Here is a 16,610-nt window from a genome sequence, read left to right on the forward strand (position 1 = left end):
TGCCACAATCCTCTACCTGATTGTGCAAGAGACATTATTACAGTTGGCGAGTTCCGCTACATCGGTATACAGGTAACTCCAGACTCAAACCAGTATATTACACTGAAATTAGTACCCTTACTCCATAAATTTCAGATGAAGTTGAAAGATGAAATTACCTCTCTGGCAGGGCAAATTTTATTAAAATGGTGTGGGCCCCACAACTTTTATATATATTCCACAATATGGATACCACACAAATGGTTTACCCAAATAGATGCCCAGTTCAGAGATTTCATATGGGGTAACAAGTCAGCATGATTTGTTTACATACTCTACAGCTAACTAAATATCAAGGGGGTCTAGCTGTGCCGCATGCCAGATTTTACTTTGTGACATCGCAGCTCCAACACCTGGGTAACTGGGGGGTTTCGATGTCAATGATCCCATCAGGCCCCTATTGCTTCCTGAGGGCTCACTGTTCTCGGCTCTATCTCACCTAGAAGCAGGTCTCGCAAATGTAACACAAAAAAAGGTTATGATAGGGCAGCGCTGATAGGTCATAATGACACACAGCTCATTGGTTGACAGAGCGGTCACTCATAGCATAACATTGAAAATAAAAAAATTGACTGATTGACATACAATAAGTACTGAATTGTAAAATGAATTAAAAACAAATTAAAAAGCTTTCAACATCTGAAAAGAAAGAGAGGGAAAAAAGATGCGTGTTGTACTGGTAATATTAAAATATAGATCGCTTCGCCGCCATGAATGACAAATGGATGGGGTAACAGAAATTAATTAAAAGAGGGACAGGATGAAATAAATGTGCTGGTGTTAATAGTGAAGAGAAAACAAAACCTGAAAACAGAGTGTAATTAAGGATGATATATATACTGTGTATATTGTATGTGTGTATGTCTTTATGTATGTATTATTTACTACACAATTAACTGAAAACTCGTGGCCATGTGATTAAGCATTATATCGGTGAGAACCTGATTAAAAGGGGGGGAGGGAAAAGGGACAAAAAGTAGAAAAATACTAAAGCTAATAAAAGAGGAACTGTACTGCACAAATGCTATCTACAGACAACGTTCCTTTCTTGTGGGAAAAAGAAAACCATAGGGGTCTTGTCAGAAATAGATAGATATAAACTAGAGGAGACAACTTGGATAAAGAAAATTTGTTTAGAATATAACCTTAACCACTTGCCGCCCGCCATATAGCAGAATGACAGCGGCAAAGTGGTTTCAATATCCTGACCGGACGTCATATGATGCGATCAGGATATTTAGCCGATGCGCGCCTCGCGGCGATCGTTGTTACAATCTCGGTAAAGAGTCTCTGGCCGAGACTCCTTACCAAGTGATCAGCCGTGTCCAATCACGGCTGATGACAGTGTAAATAGGAAGAGCTGTTGATGGGCTTTTCCTCACTCACGTCTGTCAGACGCGAGTAGAGGAGAGCCGATCAGCTGCTCCTCTGACAGGGGGGTCTGTGCTGATCGATTATCAGCACAGCTCCTCAAGGATGCCCACACTGGACCACCAGGGATGCCCAGCACCAGGTATGCCACCCTAGACCACCAGGGATGCCAGTCAGTGCCCACAATGTATGCCAATCAGTGCCCACAATGTGCATCACTGATTGGCATGCATTATTTGGCACTCATTGGCATCCATCCGTACAATACTGTATATTACAATGCCACTTATCAGTGCCCATCCGTGCCTCCTATCAGTGCCCATCCGTGCCTCCTATCAGTGCCCATCCGTGCCGCCTATCAGTGCCCATTCATGCCTCCTATCCATGCCCATCCATGTCACCTATCCATGCCCGTCCGTGCCACCTATCAGTGCCTATTTGTGCCACCTATCAATGCCTATCTGTGTCACATATCAGTGCCGCCTATCAGTGCCACATCATTGATGCCCATCAGTACCACCTTATTGGTGCCCATCACTGCAGCCCCTTCAGTGCCCATCAGTGAAGGAGAAAACTTACTTATTTACAAGGTTTTGTAACTGAAACAAAAAAACATTTTTTTTTTCAACATGTTCGTTGTTTAGCACAAAATAAAAATTCTAGAGGCGATCAAATACCACCAAAAGAAAGCTCTATTTTTGGGAACAAAATGATAACAATTTTAGTTTGGGTACAGTGTAGCATGACCGCGCAATTGTCATTCAAAGTGCGACAGCACTGAAAGCTGGAAATTGTTCTGGGCAGGAAGGTCTATAAGTGCCTGTTATTGAAGTGGTTAAATAGCTATGATATATAAATATCTGGCTGATAAAATATGCTCATGTGCAGATGTGCACAAGACAAAAATGAATAGTAATGATAAGAATATTGTGAAAATGGTGGATGAAGGAAGGAATATACAGAAAAGCACTCAGATTAGACTACTCACCTCAATTTCCTCATTCAGGCCTCCAGGGGCAAGGGAGTCCAATATATCAATCCAATATGTCTCCCTCTGACAGACCCTGAGGCCCGACGAGGAATGGTCACGTTTTTTGAGGAAGTGTAGGAGAACACTGTGCGTGTCGTCTCCTGCCTCTACGAGACGGAGGTGCTCCCCAAACCTCTTCCTCAAAGTGCGTATGGTTCTGCCCACGTAGTACAAACCGCACAGGCAGATCAAACAATAGACTACAAACTCTGTAGAACAGATAAAAAAGCTACAGATCTGGTAGATTTTGCCTTTATTTGTAAACTCTTTTTGACCATGATTGACAGTGTGCCTGTCCACTGACTTGGTTGATCTTCATAAAATTAATCAGTTTTGGATCACCAGCTACCAAGCACCTGATGCTGATGTAACCGAATATTTTTTTCATGAATGCGAGATCCCTTCAAGACTGCCTATGCTGATGCTGAGTGACTATACAGTTATGCTAAGTGACTATCCTGTTATGCTGAGTGACTATCCTCTTATGCTGAGTGACTATCCTATTCCTCCTCAGTGTTCATGTTGATAGCTTGTAAGAACATTTTCAGTTCTGGGCACCACCCCGGGGGCTAAGGCCCAATTTTTCTGCTCCTGTTTAACAGGGGCATATAATTACAATTTCTGCTGTAATATTTTGCACCAGGGCTTGTTCCTGCACTCAACTAGAGTGTCTGTGAGGGGTTGCAGTGTTGTGGCACCAGCACCAGTGCCTAAAGCCCAATTTTTCTGCCCTTGTTCAACAGGGGTATGTAATTACAATGTTTAATATTTTGCAGCAAGGCTCATTCCTGTGCCCACCAAGAGTAACTGTGAGGGCTTATAGTGTTGTGGCAACACCACCACATCACCACCAAAGGCCCAATTTTTCAGACCATGTTCAACAGGGGCATGTAATTACAATTCTTGATATAATATTTCATAGCAAGGCCCTTTCCAGCGCCCACCAAGTGTACCTTTGAGGGCTTACAGTGTTCTGGTACCACCAACTAGGAATGGGCTTTATGTTCGACTTGAACATTGTCTGTTCACCAGTTCGCCGAACAGGGAACAATTTTGAGTGTTCGCGGCAAATTCGAAAGCCACGGAACACCCTTTAAAAGTCGATGGTAGAAATCAAAAGTGCTAATTTTAAAGACTTATATGCATGCTATTGTCATAAAAAGTGTTTTGGGGACCTAGCCCAGGGGACATAGATCAATGCAAAAAAAGTTTTTAAAACGGACGTTATTTCAGGAGCAGTGATTTTAATAATGCTTAAACTGAAACAATAAAAGTGAAATATTCCTTTAAATTTCGTACATGGGGGTGTCTATACTATGCCTGGAAAAGGTGCATGTTTCCCGTATTTAGAACAGCCTGGCAGCAAAATGAAATTTCTAAAGGAAAAAAGTCATTTAAAAGTACTCATGGCTATAATGAATTGTCGGTCTGACAATACGCATAAAAGTTCATTGATAAAAACGGCATGGAATTTCCCCACAGGGGAACCCCAAACAAAATTAAAAAAAGGGGAACCCGGCGTCAAAATGAAAAAAAAAAATTGTGGGGTCCCCCCAAAAATCAATACCAGATCCTTATCCGAGCACGCAAACTGGCAGGAAAAGAGGGGGGACGAGAGAATGACCCCCTCCTGAACCGTAACAGGCCACTTGCCCTCAACATTGGGAGGGTGCTTTGGGGTAGCCTCACAGCACCGTTTCCCCATGTTGATGGGGAGAAGAGCCTCATCCCCAATACCCTTGCCCAGTGGTTGTGGGGGTCTGCAGGCGGGGGGCTTATCAGAATCTTAACAAGGGGACCCCCAGATCCAGCCCCCCGTGTTCGAGAGTTTGCACAAACTTTTGGTCTGTTCACATTTTCTGGATACGAACCGAACCGGGGAGTGTTTTGGCTCATCCCTAACCAGGACTAGGTCCAACCCAGTTGGTCAAAGATTGACTGGACTGCCGGTAATAATGTCTAACTTTTATATCAATTACTCTTGATGGAACCATGGTGAATCCCCATATAAATAACAACATGTATTGAGGGTAATGTTCGATTCTCGCCCTATGTGCCTTGAAACGGATGATATATTTGTTCTCCCTCTTACCTATCTACCGTTACAGGTTCAATGCTTTACAATAGTTCCCATAATACAAGTTCAATGGTAAATGTTGTTGTCAATTTATGCAGCACCACCAAAATCAATAATAATATATTTGTACAGTTAGTTGATTTTATACAAATGTTTATACCTAGAAGCTGTATTATAGTGATAATACTAATTATGATTACACCTGATTATATTGCTGCAATAGTTATGCACCTGATTGTTTTTGTGCAATAAACCTTTTCTTGGTTTTAAAAAAAATCCCACCTTGGTGGATTTTAGTGAAAAAGTTTTCGCTTACAAAGCAAAATAAAGCTGACATGCGTTGCGGAAGGCCTAGAATTTAGTTTGTTCCTCTGCAAATCTCTCTGGAGTGGGGACTCTGGGTTGAGGTTGTGGCATCACCACTGAGGGAGTGGAGACAGTCTGTGTAGGGGCAGCAGAGGATGCAGAAGCTGCATTAGTAGGAACTGTTAAATTCTGTGCCTGTTCTTTCAGTTTAATGTAACCCTCCTGTAAGGATTTCATGGCCTGTGTGAGAGCTGTGAGGTACTGACAAATCTCCATCACCGGTGAGGTTCTTCCTGCAGGCTCAGACATGGCTGTTTGATACTGTTACATACCTTATCATACAGCCTGACTTGTAGGAAGAGACCTCTCTTACGGCCCTGGCTCAGGAGCCACTGGAGTTGGGACAGTGGCCTTGAGAGCACAGCGAGGTAAGAGTGCCTATGAGATCTGTGGTAGCTGGCACAGATGAGTGGATGATGGATCACCAGGGAAGACCGGAATGCGGTTGGCAGATGCAGGTCAGTGATCCGGTGAGCTGGGTGATGCAGCATCAGCAGCAGGCTGGAGCAGAGTGAGACAAGCCAGGCCCCATTTTGGAAAGTAGACACCCCAAGATATTTGCTGATAGGCATGGTGAGTATTTTGCAGATCTCATTTGTTTGGGAAAATTAAAGTGGAGGGCCACCCTGAAAACAAAAAAAATATAAAAAATTACAAAAAAATATAAAAAAAAAATGAAATTTTTTTTTTTTTTTTACTTACCAGAAATGCCTGTTGCTAGGCACTTTCTCCTAATCTTCCTCTTCCTCCTCCGCGGAGATCTTCTGTCTTCTCTCTTCGTCGCGGCGTCTTCTGGGTAATGGGTCGCGCTGTGTTCTGGGAACTGTGTGTTCCAGAACACAGCGCGTCCCATTCAGAAAGTGCTGCGGGACTCGCACATGCGCAGTAGCTGCGGGACTCGCGCATGCGCAGTAGGAAACGGGCAGTGAAGCCATAAAGCTCCACTGCCTGTTTCCCTTAGAGGGAATGGCGGCGCCGGGACCCGAGAGCCGAGGGACGGGTCGGCCTCGGGCGGCCGACATCACGGGCGCCCTGGACAGGTGAGTGTGTTTATTAAGTCAGCAGCTGCAGTGTTTGCAGCTGCTGACTTTTTTTTTTTTTTTTTGAACGGACCTCCTCTTTAAGAAAGAAAAGGAAATTAAAAAAAAATTAAGTAATATCTCTAAATAAAGGGATAACAGTACCCCAGGTACAGTGGGACTTTTAATGCAAACAAATTTTTATTTTTATCATAAAAAAATGTATTCAAAAGATTTGTAAAAATAACATATAAACAGACATGAGTCCATACAGAATCTCAATGTATGGATACATAAATGTACAGTCTTTAACAGAATAGATTTTCTATTTTTTTTACATTTTCAAAACTTTGTGACAAAAAGTGAGATCTGCAAAATACTCCCCATGCCTCTCAGCAGATAGCTTGGGGTGTCTACTTTCCACAATGGGGTAATTTGGGAGGTTTGTACTGTCCTGTCATTTTAGCACCTCAAGAAATGAGATAGTCAGTCATAAACTAAAAGCTGTGTAAATTCCAGTAAATGTACCCTAGTTTGTAGACACTATAACTTTTGTGCAAACCAACAAATATATACGCTTATTGGGATTTATTTAGCTGAGACATGTGGCTGAACACATTTTGGCCTAAATGTATGACTAAAATTATGTTTATTGGATTTTTTTTTTTTATAACAAAACATAGAAATATATTTTTTTCAACATTTTCAATCTTTTTTTCATTTATATTGCAAAAAAATAAAAATCCCAGAGGTGATAAAATACCACCAAAATAAAGCTCTATTTGTAGGAAAAAAGGATGCACATTTGCTTTGTGTACAGCGTTACATGACCAGATAAAGCAGTGCAATGCCAAATTGTAAAAAGTGCTCTGGTCATTAAGGGGGTAAATCCTTCCGGGGCTGAAGTAGTTAAGGTAAAAAACCTTCATCCTTTACATCCTCTGTAATAATTCCTGTAACATCCTAGTATATGATCTATATCTATGGAGATGATATCTGATTGCTGGAGATACTAAAGAATGGGGGATGGAAGAATAAAGTGCTTTAATGTGAAGTGTCCCCCATGTGAATGTAGAATCCCATTGTAAATGTGGAATATCCACCAATATAGTACTTGTATCTCTAATATATCCCAGAAGTCTCAGCACTAAAGGCTGGAAATGTATATCCACCCCTCCCCCCTACATTCTCTATAAGGGATCCTATTCCTGCCATAATCTAGTGATCTTCAATGGGAACTCCTGATTGGTGGACTTTAGGAAGGTGATGGAATATTACAACAAGGGGAAGACACATACCAGTACAGGTTAGAGAGTGCTGCTCACCCGAAAATATGGAAAATTTATTTTTAGGCAGCAGAGTTAGTGGATTAAATCAACAATGTATAAGTAATTCAAAAATAATTTTATTCTTAAGCCCCATACACACTATCAGATTGTCTGCTGATTTTTTCCTTCAGGTTTACCAAAACCATGTAGTACAAGGGCCTGCCCGATTGCATACACATTGAAACCCCTAAGGTTTGACCTCATATTATATGGTTTTGGTAAATCTGATGGAAAAAATCAGCAGACAATCTGATAGTGTGTATGGGGCTTTAAAAAGATTTAACAAGGTAGTTAAAAAATGAGCTCCAACAGGACAACAATGTAAATAATGTAAATGATGATGGTGATGGAATATTGGGGTCACTGGGGTATCCACCATCAGACATTCTGCTGTTTTATTTCATAAACCCCCCAGATTCTTTCCTTTATCTATCAATTTCAGAAGTCTCTGTATGAGACACTGTGAGAGTTTCTGCTTAATAACCGAGTACATAAGGGGGTGACTAAGCGGTCACAGGGCCTCCTCTTTATACTGTGTAGACATAAGTACTACAACACCTTCACCTTTATCAGCTTCCCTAATAACAAGATCTTTCCTCTGTATAACATTCTGTATATCCTGATATTCTGCTCTAATGATGTTATGTTACTTTTCACTAAATGGGAATAATTCCTCATATTCATCTTATAATATAATATCATGTGTCTGGATTTGTCTCTGCAGGTTGGAGAGATGTGATGTGACTTCCTCTGGCTGTGATGATCTCCGATCCATTCTTATCAATAATCGATCCCTTACCACACTGGAATTATCAGAGAATAATCTGGAAGACTCTGGAATAAAACTTCTATGTGAGGGGCTCAGAGATCCTGGCTGTACTCTGCAGAGTCTGGAGTGAGAATTATCCTATAAATGATATAATATTCTGCAGGATTCTGGTATAAATTTTCTATGTGAGGGATCCAGACATGTCACCTAGATGAAAGTTATACAAAAACAGACTTCTGATTGGCCGGTTACACAGGGAGTTTCCATCATAGTCCTTCAGGTCACTCGCTGTTATTGGCTTTCATCCCCTCCCCCTCCGCTGACTATCAGAGATCAGACTTTGACTGGGGTCACACTAGAGGTCACAGCAGCTCACAGCAGGGGGTCCGGTGTGTCTCCATTCACTGTTTCAAGTCTGATTTCAGCCTGTGTGTTGGGTTGAATTTGGACCTAAAACAGACCAGAAGACACACAGGACTCTGTATTCTCTTCATTCAGTGACCAATCATAGACAGATGGTCCTCAATTAGAATCTGGAAGGACAGAGCGAGTCTCTAGACCAGAAGTGACCCCTAGATGCTAATAAATCCCCCCATCCTTGTAGATATAAAATTGTCACCTCACTGAGCCTCAAAGAGAAGTCCTATGCCGCGTACACACGAGCGGACTGTATGGCATACTTAGTCCGTTGAAACACATTTCAGCGGACAATCCGCTCGTGTGTGGGCTTCAGCTGACTTTTTCAGCGTGCAGTCCGGCGTACTAAGAATTTCGTTTTTTTCTAAATTCTGTCCTTCGTACTCGCATTTCGGCGGACAATCCAGCCGTGTGTATGCCAGTCCACCGTACTTTTGAAATGAGCGGACTTTTCCCGCCCGGGGAAAAGTCCGCTCATTTCGAGCGCGTCTCCAGGTAGGCGAGGCCCGCGAAGGAGACGTCGCTGGCCCCGTCGCCTGGTATGGACTTAAAGGGGAACCCCAACGCCGAAAAAAATCAGCGTGGGGGTCCCCCCCAAGTCCACAGCAGACCCTTGTCCGAGCACGCTACCCGGCCGGCCAGGAAAGGGGGGCGAGCGAGCGCCTCCCCCTCCTGAGCCGTACCAGGCCGCGTGCCCTCAACATGGGGGGTGCCTTGGGGAAGAGGGGGGGCCGCGTGGCCCCCCCACCCCAAAGCACCTTGTCCCCATGTTGATGAGGACAAGGGCCTCTTCCCGACAACCCTGGCCGTTGGTTGTCGGGGTCTGCGGGCGGGGGGCTTATCGGAAACCGGGAGGCCCCTTTAATAAGGGGGCCCCCGGATACCGGCCCCCCACCCTATGTGAATGAGTATGTGGTACAATGTACCCCTACCCATTCACCTGTAAAAAAAAAGAAAAAAAAAACACAACACACGAGATAAAATACTTTATTGCACAGCTCCGGGGGGCTTCCGTCTTCGGGGGTCTTCTCCCTGGACTCCTCCGCTATCTTCTTGTAGCTCTTTTGCTAGCGGAGGAGTCCAGCTTTCTTCCTCGCCGCCGGCCTCTTCTCCCGACTTCGGGGGTCTTGTCCCCCTCTTCGGTTCTTCTGCCGGGCCACCGCCTGTAAAAGAGCTATAAGAAGGCGCGGTGGTCCGGCAGAAGAACCGAAGAGGGGGACAAGACCTCCGAAGTCGGGAGAAGAGGCCGGCTTCTGTCGCCGCCACCTTCCATTCTTCTTCTTCTCCAGGAGATGTTGACTCGACGCTCTCTCCGGCCACAATGCCAGGGACGTGCTGCGCGGCCACTTATATAGGGACAAGGGGCGGTGTCACATGGGTTGATGTCACATGGGTTGGTCACATGGGTTGATGTCACATGGTGACCCCGCCCCCCTACGATGTCACAGTCCCCATGTGACATCAACCCATGTGACCAACCCATGTGACATAGAGCGTCGAGTCAACATCTCCTGGAGAAGGAGGAGAAGAAGAAGAAGAAGAACGGAAGGCGGCGGCGGCGACAGAAGACCGGGCCACAGCCTGTAAAAGAGCTATAAGAAGGCGCGGTGGCCCGGCAGAAGAACCGAAGAGGGGGACAAGACCCCCGAAGTCGGGAGAAGAGGCCGGCGGCGAGGAAGAAAGCCGGACTCCTCCGCTAGCAAAAGAGCTACAAGAAGATAGCGGAGGAGTCCGGCGAGACTTTCCTGGCCGTCCGGGCAGCGTGCTCGTACAAGAGTCTGCTGTGGACTTGGGGGGGACCCCCACGCCGATTTTTTTCGGTGTTGGGGTTCCCCTTTAAGTCCATACCAGGTGGCGGGGCCAGCAACGTCTCCTTCGCGGGCCCCGCCTACGTGGAGACGCGCTCGAAATGAGCAGACTTTCCTCCGCGTGTGTGGGCGAGTCCGTTCATTTCAAAAGTAGGGCGGATAGTACGGCGGACTTAGTACGCCGTATTAGTCTGCTGAAAAAGTGCCGTGTGTGGGCAAGTAGCCCGTTCGGAAAGTCCGAAGGACAGTCTGGCGGAAAGCCAGACTAAGTACGTCATACAGTTTGACCGTGTGTACCCGGCACTAGTCATTTCATCTACAAGCCCAGCAGGGGACGAGGCCAATACAGTGAGAAGACCCCGAACTGTCTGCCAGACATTGATTTATATTAGAGGAATCTATTTTATCTCTCTTACAAAATAAAATATTAGTTGCAGAGAGGTGGAAATAATTGCCTCTGATTGTAGACATGTTGGGGTACATGTACATATAACATTGTATGTGTAGTGAGGATAGAATCCAGGAGAAACCCCCAGAATGGTTCTATGGGGTCTGATCACACCAGACAAGCACTGATTGGTCTTGTTGGGATCAGACTGACATGCCGGTGTTGCCCATCCTCATCCATCAGAACCATTCATGGTCCATTTAGCTCTGGTTCCTTCAGAACACGGGACCGGCTTGTGGGCTGGGCAGGGAACACCCCCCGGGGTTGATTGGCTGATGGCTAAACTCCACCCACATCCATAAATTGAGGATCCTGAGATATGGACTGGGTGATTCCCATGGTGCCGGTCTAACCGGTGAATAGCGGATGTTCCTGACATGTTCCTGTCACAGGATAATCCTCAGAAAAAGTTTATTTCTGTTTTATTCTCACAGCCAGACTGTGTCTGTCCTTTTGTCTTTGTTGTATTTTCTGTCATTCTTTATCTTTCTACATATTTTATACACTAAATAACAAACTAGAGGTAAGTGTTACCACAACCCCAGTGTTACTATACGGCTGTGTAACTATGTAACAAACCACCTAACCACCTGATCCTGATACTTCCAAATAATAATTACACAGCAAAAATGATAATACAAAGCAAATACTACATAGAATATATGTCTGCTACTACCACAACCTCAGTGCTGGAACAATGTGCTGCAGAATAATGAATTGGTATTAATACACTTTATACAGAAAACTAACAACTTTATCCTGGTAATTGTAGAAATGGAGTCGGTGAGGATTTCCTCTCAGTAGTGCCACATCCAAAAAACTTGTTAGAAACAAATAAATACCACTAAGGGGGGCTTTTAAGGCACTTGTGTATATATAAAGCCGTGCTGCGGGAGAAATGTTACTTTGTAGATAAATCTCCCCTATAATCCTCATGATTCATGTATTCTAGTAAAGGTACGCTGTAATCCAAGGGCCACTTTGTGTTTTTGCAGCATTTTTTTTACTTCTGTAAGTCCCAGCAGGCCGCTGCCATCTTATGTGTGGGCATCTGAAGCCAGACTGTATCTCTTCCTGTATTCCATGGTTACCCAGCATGCTCCTTCAGATCTCGCACATGCTCAGAGCAGCACGAGCTGTGTGATAGGTTGTAGGACGGGTTTCCATAGCAACAGCAATGTCAGAGGAAGGTCCCGCCCCTTAGCTATGGAAACCTCCACTTCCCTTTATATATATATATATATATATATATATATATATATATATATATATATATATATATATATATATATATATATATATATATATATATATAAAACATCTGCACAGAAAGAGGGATATAATATACAATTAGCATTGTTTAAAAAGCAATTACCTTTTGCAGAAGCTGCCCCATCAAGTTATACCCATTATTCTGCCACCGCCAAAATTGCCCCATCCTATTGCCTCATAAAAACTGCCCAATCATATTGCCCCATCAAAAATGCCCCATCCTACTGCCACCATTAAAATTACCCCATCCTACTGCCCCCATCAAAAATGCCCCATCCTACGGCAACCATCAAAATTTCCCCATCATATTGTCCCATCAAATTTGCCCCATCATATTACCCCCATCAAAATTGCCCCATTATACTTCCACCACCAAAATTGCCCCATGATATTGCCCCATCAAAACTGCCCCATCCTATTGCCTCATCAAAATTACCCCATCCTATTTCACCCACCAAAATTTCCCCATCCTATTGCCCCATCAAAATTGCCCCATCAAAACTGCCCCATCAACTTGCCCAATCAAAATTGCCCAATCAAAATTGCCCTATTTTTCCCCATTCATATTGTCCCATTATACTGCCACCACCAAAATTGCCCCAACCTATTGCCCACATCAAAATTGCACCTTCAAAACTGTCCCATCATATTGCCCCATAAAACTGTCCCCATCAAAATTGCCCCATCATACTGCCCCCATCAAAAGTGCCCCATTAAAATTGCCCCATTATACCGCCCCCCATCAAAACTGCCCCATCAAAATTGCCCCATTATACCGCCCCATCAAAACTGCCCCATAATATTGCCCCATTATACTGTAACCAACAAAACGGACCCATCCTATTGCCCCAAAATACTGCCCCATCAAAATTGCCCCATCAAAACTGCCCAATCAAATTTCCCCCATTATACTGCCCCCATAAAATTGCCCCCTTCAAATTACCCCATCCTATTGCCTCCATAAAAAAATGCCCCATTATACTGCCACCACCAAAATTGCCCCTATTGAAATTTCTCCATTTCTCCATTCTATTTCCCCATGAAAATTGCCCCATCATACTGCCACCATCAAAATTGCCCCATCATATTACCCCCATCAAAATTGCCTCATTATACTGCCACCACCAAAATTGCCCCATCAAAACTGCTCCATCCTATTGCCCCATCAAAATTACCCCATCATATTGCCCCCATCATATTACCCCACCAAAATTGCCCCATTATACTGCCACCACCAAAATTGCCCCATCAAAACTGCCACATTCTTTTGCCCCATCAAAATTAACCCATTCTATTTCACCCATCAAAATTGCCCCATCATACTGCCACCATCAAAATTGCCACAATTAAAACTGCCCCATCAAATTGCCCCCTTAAATGGCCTCCATAGAATTGCCCCATCATACTGCCACCATCAAAATTCCCCCATCATACTGCCATAATCAAAATGTCCCCATGAAATTGCCCCATAAAATGTCCCCATGAAATTGCCCCATTATACTGTCCCCATCAAAATTACCCCATCCTATTTCACCCATCAAAATTGCCCCATCATACTGCCACCATCAAAATTGCCACAATCAAAATTGCCCAATCAAAACTGCCTCATCCTATTGCCACAATCAAAATTGCCCCCTTAACACATTACTAATGGAAATGATGAATGTAATAAAACAATAACTAGTTACAAGTAATTGATGCCACAACTCCTGTGCTGTAAAATGAATGTATCTAGTTGGATATATAAGAGGAAAGTCCATATATCTGTGATCAATCTTCCTCAATGATGGCGCCCCCTCCAGTGTGTCACTACAAAATGAAGGGTGTTCAGAGTCCTCCACCTCCGTGCTGATGAAATGCCCCCTCAGGTATTTCCCCATATACAATATAGGTGTGATGTGCTTGTCCCCCCCTCTGGGGGGCTCAATGGGCCTGGGGGACTTCCCACAAGATCAGCTGTCACAAGCGTGGGGTCCTTTTAACCTCTTTGCGCCCGCCCTATAGCCGAATGACGGCCGTAGAGCAGGCGCTTTCGTCCGGGTGGCCGTCCCTGGACGTCCTGTTGTATACTTTTAGCAATGCTCGCCGCCGCGGGCGCACATCGGGGAAGTTCTGTGTTTGCCGTGTCCCCCGGGGACAGGTAAACACAGATCGCTGTAAACGGCCAATCACAGCGGCCGTTTACAGCGCGATCGGCGTGTCCAATGGGAGATGATCTCATATGTAAACATTTGAGATCATCTCTCAGCGCCGCTCTCCCTCCTCACACAGACAGAGTGTGAGAGGGGAGAGATGAACGGCTGCAGCGGCTGTCAGTGTAAAAAAAAAAAAAGTGCCATCCTCCCCCAGTGCCATCCTCCCCCCAGTGCCATCCTCCCCCCAGTGCTATCCTGCCCCAGTGCCATCCTGCCCCAGTGCCATCCTGCCCCAGTGCCATCCGCCCCAGTGCCATCCGCCCCAGTGCCATCCACCCCAGTGCCACCTGTTAGTGCTATCTGTCCCCAGTGCCATCTATCATTAGTGCCACGTATAAGTGCCATCTGTCATCAGTGCCACATGTCATCAGTGCCACATAGTGCCATCTGTCATCAGTGCCACGTATTAGTGCCATCTGTCATCAGTGCCACGTATCAGTGCCATTTGTCATTAGTGCCACCTGTCAGTGTCACGTGCCATCTGTTGTCAGTGTCACGTGTAATCAATGCCACACAGCGTCCTGCCCGGGGGGCGTGGCTAAGCGGATGGCGGCGTGACGTGTACGCTAGCTCTCCCCCTCCTGCTCGTGAGATCGATGGCAGCTGATCCGTGATCCGTGACCCCCTGCTCCCGCTATACTGCCGCAACGCTATACCGCTATACCGCTATATACTGCCCAACGCTGTACCGCTGTACACCGCTACACCGCCGCATCACCGAGACTCGATGTGTCTCTCCTGAGTCCCGCTGATTCCCGCTGTGTCTGCCGAACAGTGCTGCTGATTCCACCGGGCTGCTGCAATATTCCCTGCAACACTTTTGCTACTAGCTGGGTCCTTGTTGAGACAGCATCACTGGGCATCTGAGGAGCCTGCTGTGTCCTGCTGTGGTCTTGCTGTGTTGCTATTTGTGTCGTGATTCATTGGAAAAAAAAAAACAACTGGTCTGGTGGCAAGGTGGAGGAGCGAGTAAAGGAGACAAGGGAGACGGGAACGGAGGAGATAATTATGAGAGAGAGTGGAGATAAAGGTGGACGTAAGTGCTAATTAAACGTAAGAAACTAGCCTTGGGAGTAATAGGACTTGCTGTGCAGTTATTATGCAATCATCAGGTCATCTCTCTGCCTAGATCCATCCGTCCATCCATCCATCCCCTCCTCCCATCCCTCCCCTCCTATTTATCTACTACTAATGGAAAAGACTTAAAAAAAAGGGAGATCCCTGAATCTTGAGATCTTTGAGAAATTAAGTGGACAATTAGCACTTGTAATTCCTCTGCATGAAAGTATACGGCGAGGTGTGCCTTTTGTGCTTTTCTGCTTATGGTAATGATAAACTGCTAAACTGCTGGGGAACTGTTGAATCTACATTACTTTATTAAACTGAATTAAGATTGAGTGAAATTTACAGTGAGCTTCTGTTAAGAAACAATTGGAAAGTGAGAGGGGCCCTCTTTCCTTTTTCATTTTATTGATTTCTAAAAACCTGGAAGTTATCTCTTTAGTGGGATGCACTGCACTAGGAAAAGGAGAGAGGAAAAATCTACGCAAAAGGAGTCAGTCCAACAGGAGATTAAAAGTTTTTTCCCACACACAAGAGCAGCTACAGCCCGGGCATCTACATTAGAGACCAGGGAGACAGCAGGTATTGAGATCCCAATGGCAGCACCACGGATGAGCCTCCCACTATCGCCAAACGCAGCGATGGATATAGGTCAGGTGCAGGCCGGGCCTGTATCTGGGCCTGTATCTGGGCTAGAGGTGGGACCCCGGGAAATATTGGAAGAACCCATAGGTGATATGGATTTAAGATCAGTAATGCAAGCCCTCCCAACCCATCAAGAAATAGAAACTTTGAAAACAATTATGCAGGCTCTCCCAACACGCCAAGAAATGGAGGCCCTGGTGTCCCGGCTTGAGGAGGGACACAGAAAGGAGATGCAATCAATACGGTCTGAGGTACAAGCCTTAACAGCAAAGGTCAATGTGGAAACATCAGCCCTTAGTAGTATAGAGGAGAGGGTCTCTAATTTAGAAAGAGAGCAGATAGCTCAAACATCAAGTGTTCAATTAAAATTTGAAGCAGCAGAGGACCGAAGTAGAAGAAATAATCTCAGATTTAGAGGCATTCCGGAAAGTATTGAGGCTGAACATTTATACAGTGCCGTAAATACTATATGTCATAACCTTGGGGTCAATATAGCTTCTGGAGAAATCGAATTTGATAGACTTCACAGAGCCCCAGGACCACGCGCGACAGATTTGTCCAGACCGAGGGATGTAATTGGGTGTTTACACAGATATGCCCACAGGGAGTTGATTAGTCGGAAAGCATGGGATGCAGGTCAGATAGTGTATGAAGGAGCGAAGATTAGCATTCTACCGGACTTATCAAAAGCTACTCTACAGCGAAGAGCTCAACTGCGGCCAATTTTGGAGAAAATAAAATCTGCAGGGTGTACCTATCGTTGG

At 45.0% G+C, this 16,610-nt stretch overlaps 1 protein-coding gene across 1 annotated transcript in view; it reads left to right on the top strand.

The window, feature by feature from the left end:
- LOC143962518 (NACHT, LRR and PYD domains-containing protein 3-like) overlaps window positions 1-16,610 on the top strand; it is a 306,735-nt gene that overhangs the window by 125,534 nt on the left and 164,591 nt on the right. Inside the window, exon 7 of the mRNA XM_077471793.1 lies at window positions 7,955-8,125. Within this exon, the coding sequence (XP_077327919.1) occupies window positions 7,955-8,125 (171 nt within the window). The remainder of the gene's footprint in view (window positions 1-7,954; window positions 8,126-16,610) is intronic.

Source organism: Lithobates pipiens, unplaced genomic scaffold, assembly GCF_037356315.1.
Source record: "Lithobates pipiens isolate NorthernLeopardFrog02 unplaced genomic scaffold, aLitPip1_a1.2 Scaffold_8, whole genome shotgun sequence".
NCBI lineage: Eukaryota > Metazoa > Chordata > Amphibia > Anura > Ranidae > Lithobates > Lithobates pipiens.